General features: G+C 44.1%; 1 protein-coding gene across 6 annotated transcripts in view; it reads left to right on the top strand.

Moving 5' to 3' along the window:
• Window positions 1-15917, top strand: part of LOC110504826 (bifunctional heparan sulfate N-deacetylase/N-sulfotransferase 1) — an 84689-nt gene extending 68772 nt beyond the window's left edge. For 3 of the 6 annotated variants that reach the window (XM_036969696.2, XM_036969698.2, XM_090219456.1), the window contains 12 exons: window positions 1198-1680; window positions 3810-3897; window positions 4176-4330; window positions 4919-5104; window positions 8194-8322; window positions 8447-8629; window positions 9674-9770; window positions 10445-10568; window positions 11016-11190; window positions 11952-12232; window positions 12395-12497; window positions 12803-15917. In XM_036969696.2, the coding sequence (XP_036825591.2) occupies window positions 1198-1680; window positions 3810-3897; window positions 4176-4330; window positions 4919-5104; window positions 8194-8322; window positions 8447-8629; window positions 9674-9770; window positions 10445-10568; window positions 11016-11190; window positions 11952-12232; window positions 12395-12497; window positions 12803-12922 (2124 nt within the window). In that variant the 3' untranslated portion in view covers window positions 12923-15917. The remainder of the gene's footprint in view (window positions 1-1197; window positions 1681-3809; window positions 3898-4175; window positions 4331-4918; window positions 5105-8193; window positions 8323-8446; window positions 8630-9673; window positions 9771-10444; window positions 10569-11015; window positions 11191-11951; window positions 12233-12394; window positions 12498-12802) is intronic. The other 3 variants (XR_016491591.1, XR_016491593.1, XR_016491592.1) reach the window with 2 other exon arrangements.
• The last annotated feature ends 1327 nt before the right edge of the window (window positions 15918-17244 follow it).

Here is a 17244-nt window from a genome sequence, read left to right on the forward strand (position 1 = left end):
TCCTCTTCCCTCCCTTATGGAATAGATATTACTGACATCCTCAGAGTGAGAAAGACATGTCTGTCTCTTCCTCTCTCTCTCTCATGCTCTTGCTTTTTCTTCCTCTTCTTCTCTCTTTCTCTCTCTCACTGGTCCTCTGTCTCTCGTGCTCTCAATTAAATTCAATTTGCTTTATTGGCATGCCGTAACAATGTACATATTGCCAAAGCTTATTTTGGATATTTACAATATGAAAATAATAAGAATCAAAACTGTCAACGGGACAACAGTAACAACAATAACAAAGGGTCAAAATAACCATACATTGAACAATAACAATAAGCATACAGTAGAGGACATGTGCAGGTTGATTGGTCTGTCAGACTCTGTCCCTCATCTTATGGCAGGCTCTCTCTCTCTCTGTCTCATGTGCTCTCACTCTTGCTCTCTGTCTCTCTTATTCTCTCTCTTCCTTTCTCTCTCTCACTGTCTCTCTCTCACTGTCTCTCTCTCTCTCTCTTTTCCTCTATCTTAATAATCCCAGTAGAGCCTGGTAACCAAAGGACAGTTTGCAGGTCTTGTGAAAGAGCAGAGGTAGAGGGAGGAGTGGTAGGTGGGTAAGCATGAATACCTGGTCAATCTAGTGGGGTTTGTGATCAGTCTATCAGGGAGAGAAAGTGAGGGTGAGAAATGAATCTCAATGACATCATCAATGTTGAACAGGAATATGTTTCATACTTCCGTGGGCATTGGGGGAAAAGTTGCTTTAATATTTTTTTGTGTGTATGGGAACATCCTCAGTGTGTGTGGGTGAGTGTTAACTTAATAACATTGTTTTCTTAGACGCCCACACAGCCATGTAAGATAGTTATTGACTAAGCCTCCAGTGAGTGAGTGGGAGGGAGGGAGGGAGGGAGGATTGGGAGAGGCAGTTTAGGAGAAAGAGATTGGACATCCATAGGATCTAATGAATTGAATTACCACCCCCTTCATCTCTATAGAATGTATTTCATAGTCAAGCTTATTCAATAGGGTGACATTTGGAAATGTATTCCACAGAGCTAAAATGATTTTCTATTCCACATGATTGGAAGTTTTGTCCATTCAATGCAATGCAACAGATTTCCATCGACAATGATCTGAATAGAATTTACTGGAATGAAATGGTAACTCTCTGTCCCTTCTTGATGATGTAATTGACCACCCTCTCTCCTGTAGGCCAATGAGAATAGCCTGCTGAGTGCCCAGCTCAAAGGCTTCCCCCTCTTCCTCCACTCCAACCTGGGCCTGAAAGACTGCACGGTCAACTCCAAGTCCCCCCTCCTCTTCATCACACGCTCCGGCCAACCCCTCCCAGGCCCCCTCCCCGGTGACGACTGGACCGTCTTTCAGTCCAACCACTCCACCTACGAGCCCGTCCTCCTGGCCAAGACCCAGTCCGCAGAGAGTGTCCCCTCACTGGGTACGACGGTCGCGCTGCTTCCCTCCGTGGTGCAGGACCTGGGGCTCCATGATGGGATCCAGAGGGTTCTGTTTGGGAACAACCTCAACTTCTGGCTGCACAAGCTGGTGTTTGTGGACGCGGTGGGCTTCCTGACGGGAAAGAGGCTCTCTCTCTCCCTGGAGCGACACCTACTGGTCGATATAGATGACATCTTTGTTGGGAAGGAGGGCACGAGGATGAAGGTGGATGATGTTAAGGTGATATATACTTAGAATAAGGAAATGTCCATTTCCAATGTTTCCATCTCTGACACCTTGTAATTATGCGGCATTATATGTTTGTAATGAAGCATTATTAGGCAGGTATTGTGCATTTGGAAAGTATTCAGACCCACATTTTGTTACGTTACAGCCTTATTCTAAAATGTATTACATGTATTTCTAACCTCAGCAATCTACGTACAATACCCCATAATTACTAAGAAAAAATAGTTTTTTTGAAATTTTATGTTTAAAACATTTAAAACTGATATCACAAAAACATAAGTATTCAGACCTTTGTTGAAGCATCTTTGGCAGCGATTACAGCTTCGAGTCTTCTTGGGTATGACGCTACAAGCTTAGCACACCTGTATTTGGGGAGTTTCTCCCATTCTTCTCTGCAGATCCTCTCAAGCTCTGTCAGGTTGGATGGGGAGCATTGCTACATAGCAATTTTCAGGTCTCTCCAGAGATTTTCGATCGGGTTCAAGTCCAGGCTCTGGCTGGGCCACTCAAGCACATTCAGAGACTTGTCCTGAAGCCACTCCTGCATTGTCTTGACTGTGTGCTTAGGGTCATTGTCCTGTTGGAAGGTGAACCTTAGACCCAGTCGGATGTCCCGAGCACTCTGGAGCAGGTTTTCATCAAGGATCTCAGTTAATCTTTCAATCCTGACTAGTTTTCCAGTCCCTGCCGCTGAAAAACATCTCCACAGCATGATGCTGGCACCACCATGCTTCACCGTAGGGATGGTGCCAGGTTTCCTCCAGACGTGATGCTTGGCATTCAAGCCAAAGAGTTCAATCTTGGTTTCATCAGACCAGAGAATCTTGTTTCTCCTGGTCTGAGAGTCCTTTAGGTGCCCTTTGGCAAACTCCAAGCGGGCTGTCATGTGCCTTTTACTGAGAAGTGGCTTCCGTCTGGCCACTCTACCATAAAGGCTTGATTGGTGGAGTGCTGCAGATGATTGTCCTTCTGGAAGGTTATTTCATTTCCACAGAAGAACTCTGGAGCTCTGTCAGAGTTACTATCGGGTTCTTGGTCACCTCCCTGACCAGGCCCTTCTCCTCCGATTGCTCAGTTTGGCCGGGCGGCCAGCTCTAGGAAGAGTCTTGGTGGTTCCAAACTTCTATAATTTAAGAACGATGGAGGCCACTATGTTCTTGGGGACATTCAATGCTGCAGAAATGTTTTGGTGCCCTTCTCCAGATCTGTGCCTCGAGACAATCCTGTTTCTGAGCTCTACAGACAATTCCTTCGACATCATGGCTTGGTTTTAGCTGTGACCTTCACTGTCAACTGTGGGACCTTTATATAGACAGGTGTGTGCCTTTCCAAATCATGTCCAATCAATTGAATTTATCTCAGGTATTGTTTTTGTATTTTTTTTTGCAAAATTGGCTAAAAACCTGTTTTCACTTTGTTGTTATGGGGTATTGTGTGTAGATTGATGGATTGTTTATATATTTTTATTTATTTTTAGAACAAGGCTGTAAAGTCACAATGTGGAAAAGGGGGAAGGGGTCTGAACACTTTCCGAAGACACCGTAAGTGGGTTGGTACAGCACATGACAGGCATCTTGCCACTCCTAGTATTATATTAAACCTATTCTCTCCCTCCACCCCATCTCTCTCTGTATTCATCTCAGTAGGCTCCTCAGAGTTGACAGGTGTTCTGATAGGGCGACACACTCTCTCAAGAACCATATCCATTCATATTTCCAGACAGAATATTACTTTTTTTGGTTGTCTGTGTTGTTCTGCATCCCTCATCAGAGTTGTACCTCCTCTCATGTGCTGGGGTAGAACATTAGAATACCAGGACTATATCAAGGCTTCCTTCATCTCTTGGTATCTGAACAGTGAAGTTATGGAAGGAACCTGACACTGCAGGAGAGGGATACTGGGAGAAAGAGATAGATGAAGCGTGGATTCATATACAGAGAATAAATTAAACAAACTCAAATCAGAGGAGAGAGATCTCAAGCGGAATGGAGGAGAGAATAGAGGCCACCAGGGGTTGATGAGGATGTGAACGGGGAGAGTTACAGACCAACAAGATGAGGTGTGTGTGTGTGTGTTGCCTTGCTCACCACCCCCCCCCCCCCCCTCCCTCCCTGTGTCAGGCCCTGTTGGAGACCCAGCGAGAGCTGCGTAACCATGTACCCAACTTCACCTTCAACCTGGGCTATTCAGGGAAGTTCTTCCATGCAGGTAAGACAGACTGTGGTATGAAACTCACACCAGCACTCACACCAGCATGTACACACTTCACAGGTTCTTATGGGATTGCATTAACAAATCCAAGCAGTATACATATTGCTTTTATAATTTGAGGACATACACCGCACTGTTCATCAAACAAACGTTTTTCTCCCCTTTCCGTCTCTTCATTCTTCCGCTGCTACTCTCCTGCTCCGTCCCGGTCCTCCCTCTGCACACCTCCCATCCTCTTACCTTTTCTCCTCTCATCCATCTCCCTTCATGTCCAGGGTCAAATGAGGAGGACCTGGGGGATGACCTGCTCCTCTCCTACGTCAAGGAGTTCTGGTGGTTCCCCCACATGTGGAGCCACATGCAGCCCCACCTCTTCCACAACCAGTCAGTGCTAGCTGAACAGATGCTGCTCAACAAGAGGTTCGCTATGGTGAGTCTCTGTCTGTCAGTGGGATGCTAACAGTTAGCCCACATCACTGTGTTGTTCCTCATTAGAAATTCTGACGTTAGCCTAATCTCGGTTAATCCAGAACTAAAGTCTTGCATAATTGGTCAGATGTTCAATTAAGTTCTGGGTCCATACTTGTTAAGAGAAGAGCTAGAACGTGGATCGGAACTGGAGCGTAGAGCTCCACCCTCTCTCTTTGTATGTTACGGGCTGAATGTCCCCTCCCCTTCTGAAATTTCTAACGATGCTAACACTTCTGAAATGATGACTTGTCCAAAGCACCAGAACTAATGCTGCTCTTTATCTCACACATCCTGTTGTATCATGACAGATCTACGGTACCATTTATGTGCTGTGTTGGGCTAGCCTTATCATTGCTAATGAGGAGCAATACTGTGAGGGCTTGTGCTGAATGAGAGAAATCACTTGGTCATGAGTTATGTGTGTCAGGTCATATCAGTCTGACTCCTGGCTGTGATTTTAATTATGATTCCTTCTTCCTCCCTATCTTCTATCTGTCTCTCTCCTCCCCCAATCCACCCCTCTTCTGCCTCCCCCCTCTCTTTCCAGGAGCACGGTATCCCCACTAACATGGGCTATGCGGTGGCACCCCACCACTCTGGGGTGTACCCGGTCCACCTGCAGCTGTACGATGCCTGGAAGAAGGTGTGGGGCATCAGGGTGACCAGCACAGAGGAGTACCCCCACCTCAAACCTGCCCGCTTCAGACGAGGATTCATACACAGCGGTGTCAGCGTGAGTCACAGGGACCCTACTGACGGTTACTCTATTCAATTCAATTCAAGTGCTTTATTGACATGGGAAACATATGTTAACATTGCCAAAGCAAGTGAAGTAAATAATAAACAAAGTGAAAAAAACAATACAAATTTACAGTAAAAATTACACAAAATTACAGGTTCCACTCTCTCCGTCTCTGGGTTTGTTCTGTCTTCCTTTGCAGATCTGAAGTTACAGAATAGGTGTAAACAAGATGGTGCTGCCTTCTCTTTTCCACTCTCTTCACCACCTTCATAACTCTATTACCCCACCTATCTCACCACCTTCATAACTCTATTACCCCACCTATCTCACCACCTTCATAACTCTATTACCCCACCTATCTCACCACCTTCATAACTCTATTACCCCACCTATCTCACCACCTTCATAACTCTATTACCCCACCTATCTCACCACCTTCATAACTCTATTACCCCACCTATCTCGCCACCTTCATAACTCTATTACCCCACCTATCTCACCACCTTCATAACTCTATTACCCCACCTATCTCACCACCTACCCCACCTATCTCACCACCTTCATAACTCTATTACCCCACCTATCTCACCACCTTCATAACTCTATTACCCCACCTATCTCACCACCTTCATAACTCTATTACCCCACCTATCTCGCCACCTTCATAACTCTATTACCCCACCTATCTCACCACCTTCATAACTCTATTACCCCACCTATCTCACCACCTTCATAACTCTATTACCCCACCTATCTCACCACCTTCATAACTCTATTACCCCACCTATCTCACCACCTTCATAACTCTATTACCCCACCTATCTCACCACCTTCATAACTCTATTACCCCACCTATCTCACCACCTTCATAACTCTATTACCCCACCTATCTCGCCACCTTCATAACTCTATTACCCCACCTATCTCACCACCTTCATAACTCTATTACCCCACCTATCTCACCACCTTCATAACTCTATTACCCCACCTATCTCGCCACCTTCATAACTCTATTACCCCACCTATCTCGCCACCTTCATAACTCTATTACCCCACCTATCTCACCACCTTCATAACTCTATTACCCCACCTATCTCACCACCTTCATAACTCTATTACCCCACCTATCTCACCACCTTCATAACTCTATTACCCCACCTATCTCACCACCTTCATAACTCTATTACCCCACCTATCTCACCACCTTCATAACTCTATTACCCCACCTATCTCACCACCTTCATAACTCTATTACCCCCCCTATCTCACCACCTTCATAACTCTATTACCCCACCTATCTCGCCACCTTCATAACTCTATTACCCCACCTATCTCACCACCTTCATACCTCTATTACCCCCCCTATCTCACCACCTTCATAACTCTATTACCCCACCTATCTCGCCACCTTCATAACTCTATTACCCCACCTATCTCACCACCTTCATAACTCTATTACCCCACCTATCTCACCACCTTCATAACTCTATTACCCCACCTATCTCACCACCTTCATAACTCTATTACCCCACCTATCTCACCACCTTCATAACTCTATTACCCCACCTATCTCACCACCTTCATAACTCTATTACCCCACCTATCTCACCACCTTCATAACTCTATTACCCCCCCTATCTCACCACCTTCATAACTCTATTACCCCACCTATCTCGCCACCTTCATAACTCTATTACCCCACCTATCTCGCCACCTTCATAACTCTATTACCCCACCTATCTCGCCACCTTCATAACTCTATTACCCCACCTATCTCACCACCTTCATAACTCTATTACCCCCCCTATCTCACCACCTTCATAACTCTATTACCCCCCCTATCTCACCACCTTCATAACTCTATTACCCCACCTATCTCACCACCTTCATAACTCTATTACCCCACCTATCTCACCACCTTCATAACTATATTACCCCACCTATCTCGCCACCTTCATAACTCTATTACCCCCCCTATCTCACCACCTTCATAACTCTATTACCCCACCTATCTCACCACCTTCATAACTCTATTACCCCACCTATCTCGCCACCTTCATAACTCTATTACCCCACTTATTTCCGCCTGACCCCCAGACACTACCAACCGCTCTGAACGGCCTCCAAACACTACCAACCGCTCTGACTGGCCCCCAAACACTACCAACCACCCTGACTGGCCCCCAAACACTACCAACCACCCTGACTGGCCCCCAAACACTACCAACCACCCTGACTGGCCCCTAGACACTGCCAACCACCCTCACTGGCGCCCAGACACTACCAACCGCTCTGAACGGCCTCCAAACACTACCAACCGCTCTGACTGGCCCCCAAACACTACCAACCGCTCTGACTGGCCCCCAAACACTACCAACCACCCTGACTGGCCCCCAAACACTACCAACCGCTCTGAACGGCCTCCAAACACTACCAACCACCCTGACTGGCCCCAGACACTACCAACCACCCTGACTGGCCCCCAAACACTACCAACTACCCTGACTGGCCCCCAAACACTACCAACCACCCTGACTGGCCCCTAGACACTCCAACCACCCTGACTGGCCCCCAGACGCTACCAACCACCCTGACTGGTCCCCAAACAGTACCAGACACTCTGACTGGCCCCCAAACACTACCTCTTGGATACGCCTTTAACAATGCAACAACAACATCAACAACAGAGAGACTTTTCCCTCCACAACAATAAACCCTGACGGCACACCACCAATACACAAGTTAATCTTCTTAAAAACACTATCTGAAACCCCAGTAGTACACTATGTTGTGCTGCCAGTAGGTTTTCCTCTCGTGCTGTCTGTCGGCATCTCTCTCTTCCTGTAGATGATTGATATTCAGATCCCCAGACTCTCTCTAGCTGCGTGTGTATTTTTAATGAATTCCATATAGGCTTTTCCAATTGATAATAATAATATGAAGATTATTGAAAGCAAAAGTGTTGATATTGCCTGGGGTTTGGAATGTTTTGCATTGAATAGACCAGTGGCGCTGGTGTATGCGTGTGCATGCTTGTGTGCGTCATTGCCTTATAAGTGTGTTTGTTTGTTTGTTTGCAGGTCTTGCCCAGGCAGACATGTGGCCTGTTCACGCACACCATCTTCTATAAGGAGTACCCAGGCAGTCCCAACGAACTGGACAAACTCATTAACGGAGGAGAGCTGTTCCTCACTGTTCTACTCAACCCTGTGAGTTAACACACACACACACTATATATCCAATCACTGCTGGCCACTCCCACTATCAGTGAATTTAAGTTAACCTTTGTCTTTCCCTCTCTCTGTCTCTCTCTCTCTCTCTCTCCTCCTCCAGATCAGTATCTTCATGACCCACCTGTCTAACTACGGTAATGACCGGCTGGGCCTGTACACCTTTAAGAGCCTGGTGGCCTTCCTGCAAACCTGGACCAACCTGCGGCTGCAGACCCTGCCTCCCATCCAGCTGGCCCAGAGATACTTCAGCCTCTTCCCTAACGAGAGAGACCCACTCTGGCAGGTCAGTCTGTGGGACAGAGTGAGACTGGCTGGAACTGGATGTGTGCATTGACGAATACTGGGATGTGATAAATATCTTGGGAAATTGACTACAAGTGGAAAAATCATGTTAGGTTGTATTTTGAGCGGAACGTCCTATTAACCTGACTGTACACAGCTTAGTCTCATTTAGATAGGCCTTTAACATGAGTCCTGGGTGGATCCTCGTCCTGTAGACCACAAACTGCTGCCAAGTATTGTATTTGTGTTGAAAGGGCATCTCCATTGACCGTTCCAATGTAGCCGCACGTCCTCAGGATGTTGTACGTATTTGTTCAGGGTTCATTAATCCTTAAGAGTCTATTGACGCACCCCTGCGTCAATCTAACGTCATTTTAAAAAGCCCCTTCAAAATCTGTCAGTTTAAGCTAGAGATATCAGTTATTTTCACCGCATCTGCCAATGTTGGCCTTCTGCATCTGTGGGGGAAGGGGGCCGAGCTACAGAGGTTTGTCAGACCAGGAGACATCCCGATAATCTGTCTTCTCATGAAAGCGTCCGGTTGGACAAACTAATATGACCCCTCTATGGAAAGGGGAGACTCCCGAACACGATGGTGTTCTCCGCTTTGCTCTACAACCCCCACAAGTGTCAGGGGACTAATTTGAAGGTAACCCATACAAACGAATGGAAGAATGGATGTCGTTTTGTGTCCTAAAAAATAAGGGGTTAAATATGTGTTCAAAAAACAAAAATATTTCTTCTATCTCTTCAAAACCTTAATCCTTATGATTTCTTTTTTGACTGTCTGTTTTGCCATTTGAATGTGTTATTCAACGTGTTTCTATTGGCAGTAGTAAATAAAAACATTAATAGAAAAATGTTATACCTAAAGGGGTCCTAAAATTCTAAATAAAATAGCTAAATTATCCATGGTATGACCATCTTAAAACAATTTCATATGTTAGCTTAGTACCCAAGCCCCCCCAACGGCATAGACTTTTAGAGGTTAAACAACTGGATACATGTAAGAATGACTAAGGACTCATAAACCCTGGTCCTACAGGATCCCTGCGAGGACAAAAGGCACAAGGACATCTGGTCAAAGGAGAAGACATGCGACCGTTTCCCCAAGCTGCTTGTAATTGGGCCTCAGAAGACAGGTGAGAGATGGAACACCAGAACCACCTAGTGGACATCACTAGCCATGACTCTGTCCACAATCTCACTTCTGCTCGCTCCCCATCCCAAATGGCACCCTATTCCCTGTATAATGCACTACTCTTGACCAGAGCCATACACTGGTCAAAAGTAGTGCATTATATAGGGAATGGGGTACCATTTGGGACGGAGCCTTGATTTCACCTCACTTGTGATTCACTTCCCTTCCTCATATGTAATTATCGCAGTGATGAGTAGTTCGAGCTGACAGGTATTTGCTCTGGCCTGTGGGAGGTTTCTGAGACTTTGGTCTGCAGAGGAGGTGTTGTTCTCTCAGAGTTACACATTCTCAGTACAGAACAAAATTACAGGAACTGGCCTGTCACACATGACCGACTGACACTATCTCATCCGCAGAGAAAGCAGAAGGCGGTTCATGAGAAACACTCACCAACACTAATGGGAACAGGACACTCATGAGACGATTTATTTGATCATTCATTGTCATGGCTGCTGCAAAGTCAATGTTTTAATGCTTCAAAATATATACTCTCTCTTCACTGTCTCTCTCTCTCCCCGCTTCATCCCCCTTCCCTCCCTCTCTCTGTCTCCCTCTCCATCCCTCTACATCCCCCTTCCCTCCCCCTCTCTCCCTCTCCATCCCTCTCCCTCCCAGGTTCTACAGCCCTCTATCTGTTCCTGGGCATGCACCCTGACCTGACCAGTAACTACCCCAACAAGGAGACCTTTGAGGAGATCCAGTTCTTCAACGGACACAACTACCACAGAGGCATCGACTGGTACGACTACCACAGAGAAAGAGCTCTGGGACGTATTCATAAAGGATCTCAGAGTAGGAGTGTTGATCTAGGATCAGCCCCACCCCATCCATCTAATCTTATTCCTTATGATCTAAAAATACAAAAGTGTACCCTTATAACCTTGTTTTTTTTGTGGGGGGGGGGGGGACACTAACTCAGTATTCAGTACTTTAAATGAGAGTCTGCTAAATTACTCAAATGTAAAACACTAAAATCAAATCGAAACTGTTTAGACATTATAACGGACCTACATTCTGGACCTTGTTGAAGACCGCATGTGGCCCCCAGGGCCAAATTAGTTTGACACCCTTGGTCTAGAGACTTTCCATTAAACATGCTTTCCAGTCCAGGGGTTGGCTTCTGTCAGTTTTCTGTTAGTGTATAGTTTAGTTAGTGCGTCTGTTTTGTCTTTTGGTGAACACACAGGTACATGGAGTACTTCCCCCTGCCCTCCAACACCAGCTCAGACTACTACTTTGAGAAAAGTGCCAACTATTTTGACTCTGAGGTGGCAGCGGAGCGGGCGGCTGCCCTCTTGCCTAAATCGAAGATCATCACCATCCTCATCAACCCAGCTGACCGCGCTTACTCCTGGTACCAGGTTGGTTTCTAAGTCCTTATAACTGTTGTATATAATACATAATTACTACTCCTTGTACCAGGTTGGTTAATATCTCCTTAAAACTGTTGTATATAATACATAATTACTACTCATGGTACCAGGTTGGTTTATAACTGTTGTATATAATACATAATTACTACTCCTGGTACCAGGTTGGTTTATAACTCCTCATAACTGTTGTATATAATACATAATTACTACTCATGGTACCAGGTTGGTTTATAACTCCTTATAACTGTTGTATATAATACATAATTACTACTCCTGGTACCAGGTTGGTTTATAACTCCTTATAACTGTTGTATATAATACATAATTACTACTCCTTGTACCAGGTTGGTTTATAACTCCTTATAACTGTTGTATATAATACATAATTACTACTCCTGGTACCAGGTTGGTTTATAACTCCTTATAACTGTTGTATATAATACATAATTACTACTCCTTGTACCAGGTTGGTTTATAACTCTTTATAACTGTTGTATATAATACTGTTGTATATTACTACTCATGGTACCAGTTCTGTACGATACATAACTATTCCTCAGTATGACTGTCATGTTCTAATCCTACGTCATGTTCTAATCCTACGTCATGTTCTAATCCTACGTCATGATCTAATCCTACGTCATGATCTAATCCTACGTCAGGTTCTAATCCTACGTCAGGTTCTAATCCTACGTCAGGTTCTAATCCTACGTCATGATCTAATCCTATGTCATGTTCTAATCCTACAGCACCAGCGCGCTCATGACGACCCAGTGGCTCTGAAATACTCCTTCCATGATGTTATCGTGGCTACCCATGATGCCCCGGTGAGATTGCGTGTGCTCCAGAACCGTTGCTTGGTGCCGGGCTGGTACGCCATCCACCTGGAGAGATGGCTCAACCACTACCACTCCAGTCAGGTCCTGGTTCTGGATGGGCAGCAGCTGAAGACTGAGCCGGCCTCAGTCATGGACAGGATCCAGAAGTTTTTAGGCCTGGTCAACACGGTCAACTACCACAGGATCCTAGCGTGAGTCACTTCACAAACAGAGCAGATAACTTCCCTAGCCACTTACCTCCATATGGCAATACGGGCTTAGATGTATTGTAACCACAAGCATTTAAAAATGCAAATTGTCCTGTGCATTTAAAACTGAGGCTCCCAGATTAAGATGTAATGTGTTTTCTCCAGGTTTGACCCCAACAAAGGCTTCTGGTGTCAGCTGCTGGAGGGAGGGAAGACCAAGTGTCTGGGGAAGAGCAAGGGGCGGAGGTACCCTGACATGGACCCAGAGGTAAGAGTTGTCATTTGCCAATGCAAGTTGTTCACTGATATTTGTTCATTATGATTCATGTTTGTTAATTACCTCTAGGATTATTCTGTTTGTAACTGGTAAGGGGGGGTTTGTGTGTGAGCGCCAGATAACGTTGATTGAATCCAGGCTGTGTCTGTAATGATAATTATATATTTCTCTCTCTCTCTCTCCCTACCTCACTCCTATCCTTTTTTTCTCTCTCTCTCCCTCACTCCAATCCATGTTTTTCCCTCTCTCTCTCTGTCTCTCTCTACCATCCCTTTCTCTCTCTGTCCATCCTCCAGTCCCAGTTGTTCCTCAGGGAGCACTACAGGGATCAAAACATAGCATTATCTAAGCTGCTGTACAGGATGGGCCAGCCCCTGCCCAGCTGGCTCCGAGAGGAACTGGTCCATACCAGGTAGCAGGGGGAGGGGGACAGCTCAGCGGACTGTACCACAGCTTAACCACCCCCCATATGGAGGAGTATGATATGAATCCCCTGGAGGATCCATAGGAGGGTAAGAAAGGGGTGTGTTCTGATGAAGGCCTCTCCTTCTGTATGTGCTCTTCATAAGAGGGAAGAACAGGGAGGGAGAGCAGGGATGGTGGGTCTACAATGGCTCATAACCTAGGCCCTAAGTGCACTCCTCTCTCTCCCTAAGTTGTACCTCCCCATGAAACACCACCACCCTTACTTGGTACATTCTATGAAGAGACTACCCACAAGACTGTGCCACCTCTTACAGAGGTGGAGGGGTGTGAAGGTACCGGTACAGATAGGATGGGATGGAGAGGAGGGTGTGGTCAACCCTCATCCCCTCTTTCTTTGACTATCCCTTGCGTTCCTCACATGGACTTGGACCTTACTCTTGAGAGGAACAGGAGGATGAAGAGGAAGAGTGAGACTTGGCTAGCCTGCACAGTACCAGTCATTTAAGGCTGGGTGAGGTGAAAAAAGGGCAGATATTACACTAGAGCAGAGATCAATTAGTACTTGAATCAATTAAAGAACGAATGCCATTAGTTGAAAATGCCTGTGGTTTCTATCTAAAAACCATAGGGGGGTGGTATGATGTATATTGACTCAGGCTACAGGTGTGATGTGGTCTTATTCACTAGGCCTTTAGACACTAGACATGAACACATTTACCAGTGCCCTGACAGAGTCTTCACCACTACATTACCTGGCCTATTGACAGTTCTTATTTTTTTAAGATTGGGATTTGGAGACATGTTATTGTAAAAGGTGACCAGAAACACATTTTGCTTTGTTTCTGTTTCAGATGGGTTTGCATACACAGCACAGGAAGTGTCAGGCAGACAGCCAGGCTGCACACATTGAAAGCACAATATGCAAAGTATTGGTACATCTCATAAATAGACTTTACAGATACACACATATTCTCATTTATCAGGTTGTCTGAAAGCACAGTCATTCTAATTTAACAGCTTGTCTGAAAGCACAGTCATTCTAATTTAACAGCTTGTCTGAAAGCACAGTCATTCTAATTTAACAGCTTGTCTGAAAGCACAGTCATTCTAATTAACAGCTTGTCTGAAAGCACAGTCATTCCAATTAACAGCTTGTCTGAAAGCGCAGTCATTCTAGTTTAATAGGTTGTCTGAAAGCGCAGTCATTCTAATTTAACAGCTTGTCTGAAAGCACAGTCATTCTAATTAACAGCTTGTCTGAAAGCGCAGTCATTCTAGTTTAATAGGTTGTCTGAAAGCACAGTCATTCTAATTTAACAGCTTGTCTGAAAGCTCAGTCATTCTAGTTTAATAGGTTGTCTGAAAGCTCAGTCATTCTAGTTTAATAGGTTGTCTGAAAGCGCAGTCATTCTAGTTTAATAGGTTGTCTGAAAGCGCAGTCATTCTAGTTTAATAGGTTGTCTGAAAGCGCAGTCATTCTAGTTTAATAGGTTGTCTGAAAGCGCAGTCATTCTAGTTTAATAGGTTGTCTGAAAGCGCAGTCATTCTAGTTTAATAGGTTGTCTGAAAGCGCAGTCATTCTAGTTTAATAGGTTGTCTGAAAGCACAGTCATTCTAGTTTAATAGGTTGTCTGAAAGCACAGTCATTCTAGTTTAATAGGTTGTCTGAAAGCACAGTCATTCTAGTTTAATAGGTTGTCTGAAAGCGCAGTCATTCTAGTTTAATAGGTTGTCTGAAAGCGCAGTCATTCTAGTTTAATAGGTTGTCTGAAAGCGCAGTCATTCTAATTTAACAGCTTGTCTGAAAGCGCAGTCATTCTAGTTTAATAGGTTGTCTGAAAGCGCAGTCATTCTAATTTAACAGCTTGTCTGAAAGCTCAGTCATAACACAGATATTACAGTATGTGAAGTCGGTCCCACGTTAAACAAAGTACAACTTATGAAGGCTTTATATAGTATACATAAAGGCTTCATAGGCACTACAAAAATGCTTCACAAATCATCTATAATCAAATTTCATACTCTAAATGGTGTATAAAAGGTGACTACACTTCCCACTGTAGGATGAATTGCCAAATGTGACATAACACACTGTATGCTTATACACCATTCATAGTGTCATATGCTCATTTTGAAGCGTTTATGTAGTGCTTATAAAGCCTTAATGTATGCTCTTTCAAGCGTTTATAAGTTGTACTTTATTTAAAGTGGGAACGTGAAGTCTGACATAAGCTAAGTTTAAATGCACTCAAGTCCATCAGTCATCTGCAGTGTGAGGATTATTTTTAATAAATCCTTATTTTGAATGTTCCATTTCATTTGTTTTAGCAGTTGTTCATAGTATTTCTGAGTTGCATCAGGGAGAATCTAAAATATGAACATCTGACATAGTCAGTATGGCCCAAGTTATAGTAGTAGTTGTAACTCAGACATTAGTCACATGGTACTACCACTGCAGGCATACATAACAAAAAGCTGCTCTTACCGCAATACTTTTGTACAACGTTGTTCAGACGTAATAACAACGCACATGCTGTTTGTTTGTTTCTTTCCTGACTCTGTAATCTAATGTTCTAGACATCAATTATTGAATGCGATTGAGGTGAAACTCTTTCAGCCCCCTCTCATAATGCAACGAAAGAGGTATTCAGTGGGACAGAATCATCCGGGTAGTATTGAATTGTCACTACTATGGACCTTAATATAGTGCCATCTGCTGAAGTCCCGACAGGTCTCTTTCATCCTCTGTTCATACAAACGTTCCTCCCCTCTTATTCCTTCTCTCAACTACCCCCACACTGCCAATGGTTGTACAGAGCTCCTAGATCAAGTATTATTGACATGATAATAACACAATAACAGCAATGATGGTACTAATCTCCCCGGACTGTACGATAAAGACGTGTAATTGTTGTCAATCATTTTTACAGTGTAACTAATATTGTCAGTGCTTTTTAATTAGCAAATAAAACCACTTGATTTTTATATTTTTCAGAAATGTTCTTGTCTTTCCCCTCTGAGACCCCTGTGTGTGTCTTTGAATGTTTGATACACAAGTGTTTTCAGAGAAGTACGACATCATTTGGAAAGGAGAAGCAGATTACACCTCAAACCTGAGATGAAGATCACAGTCTCTCGTGAGGGCATGAGAGAATGTCTCACTCGGGACGGAGAGGTTTTACTAGATTTTTACAGGGGTATAATGGTTTCAGTTGAATAGTACCAGTATTATGTTTTCAGTTTGAAGCTAGGTATGAGATCAGATCAGTACAGACTATAGGTCTTCAAGGTTCCACCCGAACACAAATCATTTTGGTCTCGGTTCTATGTAACTACAGCTGATAGGCCTAAATGGACCCGACCACGGCTCTGCATAGCCTATAGCATATAGATTTTACGCTAATAAAGTGAATTTATGACTTATAGAAGGCTTAGCCAACATATAAAGAGATATTCATTAAACAGAAGAGCAACTTTGCTGATAAACATCAATATTTTATCACTTTGGTCCAGTCTGGTCTAGAGTCTAGCCCATTTGGGTTCGGGTCTGATTGTTCTCTGGTCCAATTGGGTCTGGCCTAGAGTCTAGCCCATTTGGGTTCGGGTCTGATTGTTCTCTGGTCCAATTGGGTCTGGCCTAGAGTCTAGCCCATTTGGGTTCGAGTCTGATTGTTCTCTGGTCCGTTCAGGTCTGGGTCCCCCAACTTTTTGGACCCGTGAAGACCTCTAGTACAAACATCAACCTCCAGGGTTCAAACTGTCCATAAGAGTCCAAACTGGGTTCAAATGGTCTTTGAGAGTAAATGAGTACTGTGTTGATTACTTTCTGACCTTACGGCATGATCGGATTCCTTTTGATTGCATCTTCTGTGGATTTTATCTTTCTGCACTTTTCTCATCACCGCTACCACAATGGAAAATCCCCAACATTCACTGTAGAATAAGTGGAATTCTGATCCACACTTCTATGGAATGATTGATTGGTTTACAGACTTAAATGAAAGCCTTCAAGGCATCCAATGAGTATAGAGCTTTGGCAGTGTTGTCTCTAGGGAGAAAGGTTTCCAACATCTTGCATCATTATCAACTGTAAGATCATAAATGTCCACTAAACTTTTCTTATTACCATATTGTAGCTTCAAAAGTATTTGTATCCTATTCACACTATTTCAAAATAGAATAGAGGACAAAAAACATCATCTTGATTTTTTTTTTTGTATGTATGTATTTTTATTACCTGCTTGAAAACAAGAAAAGCAAAATATTGCACTGGTGCAAACCTCTGTCCATAAGTATTCTGTCTATTATTTGC

Source organism: Oncorhynchus mykiss, chromosome 25 (genome assembly GCF_057628025.1).
Source record: "Oncorhynchus mykiss isolate SJ-2025 chromosome 25, ASM5762802v1, whole genome shotgun sequence".
Classification (NCBI taxonomy): domain Eukaryota; kingdom Metazoa; phylum Chordata; class Actinopteri; order Salmoniformes; family Salmonidae; genus Oncorhynchus; species Oncorhynchus mykiss.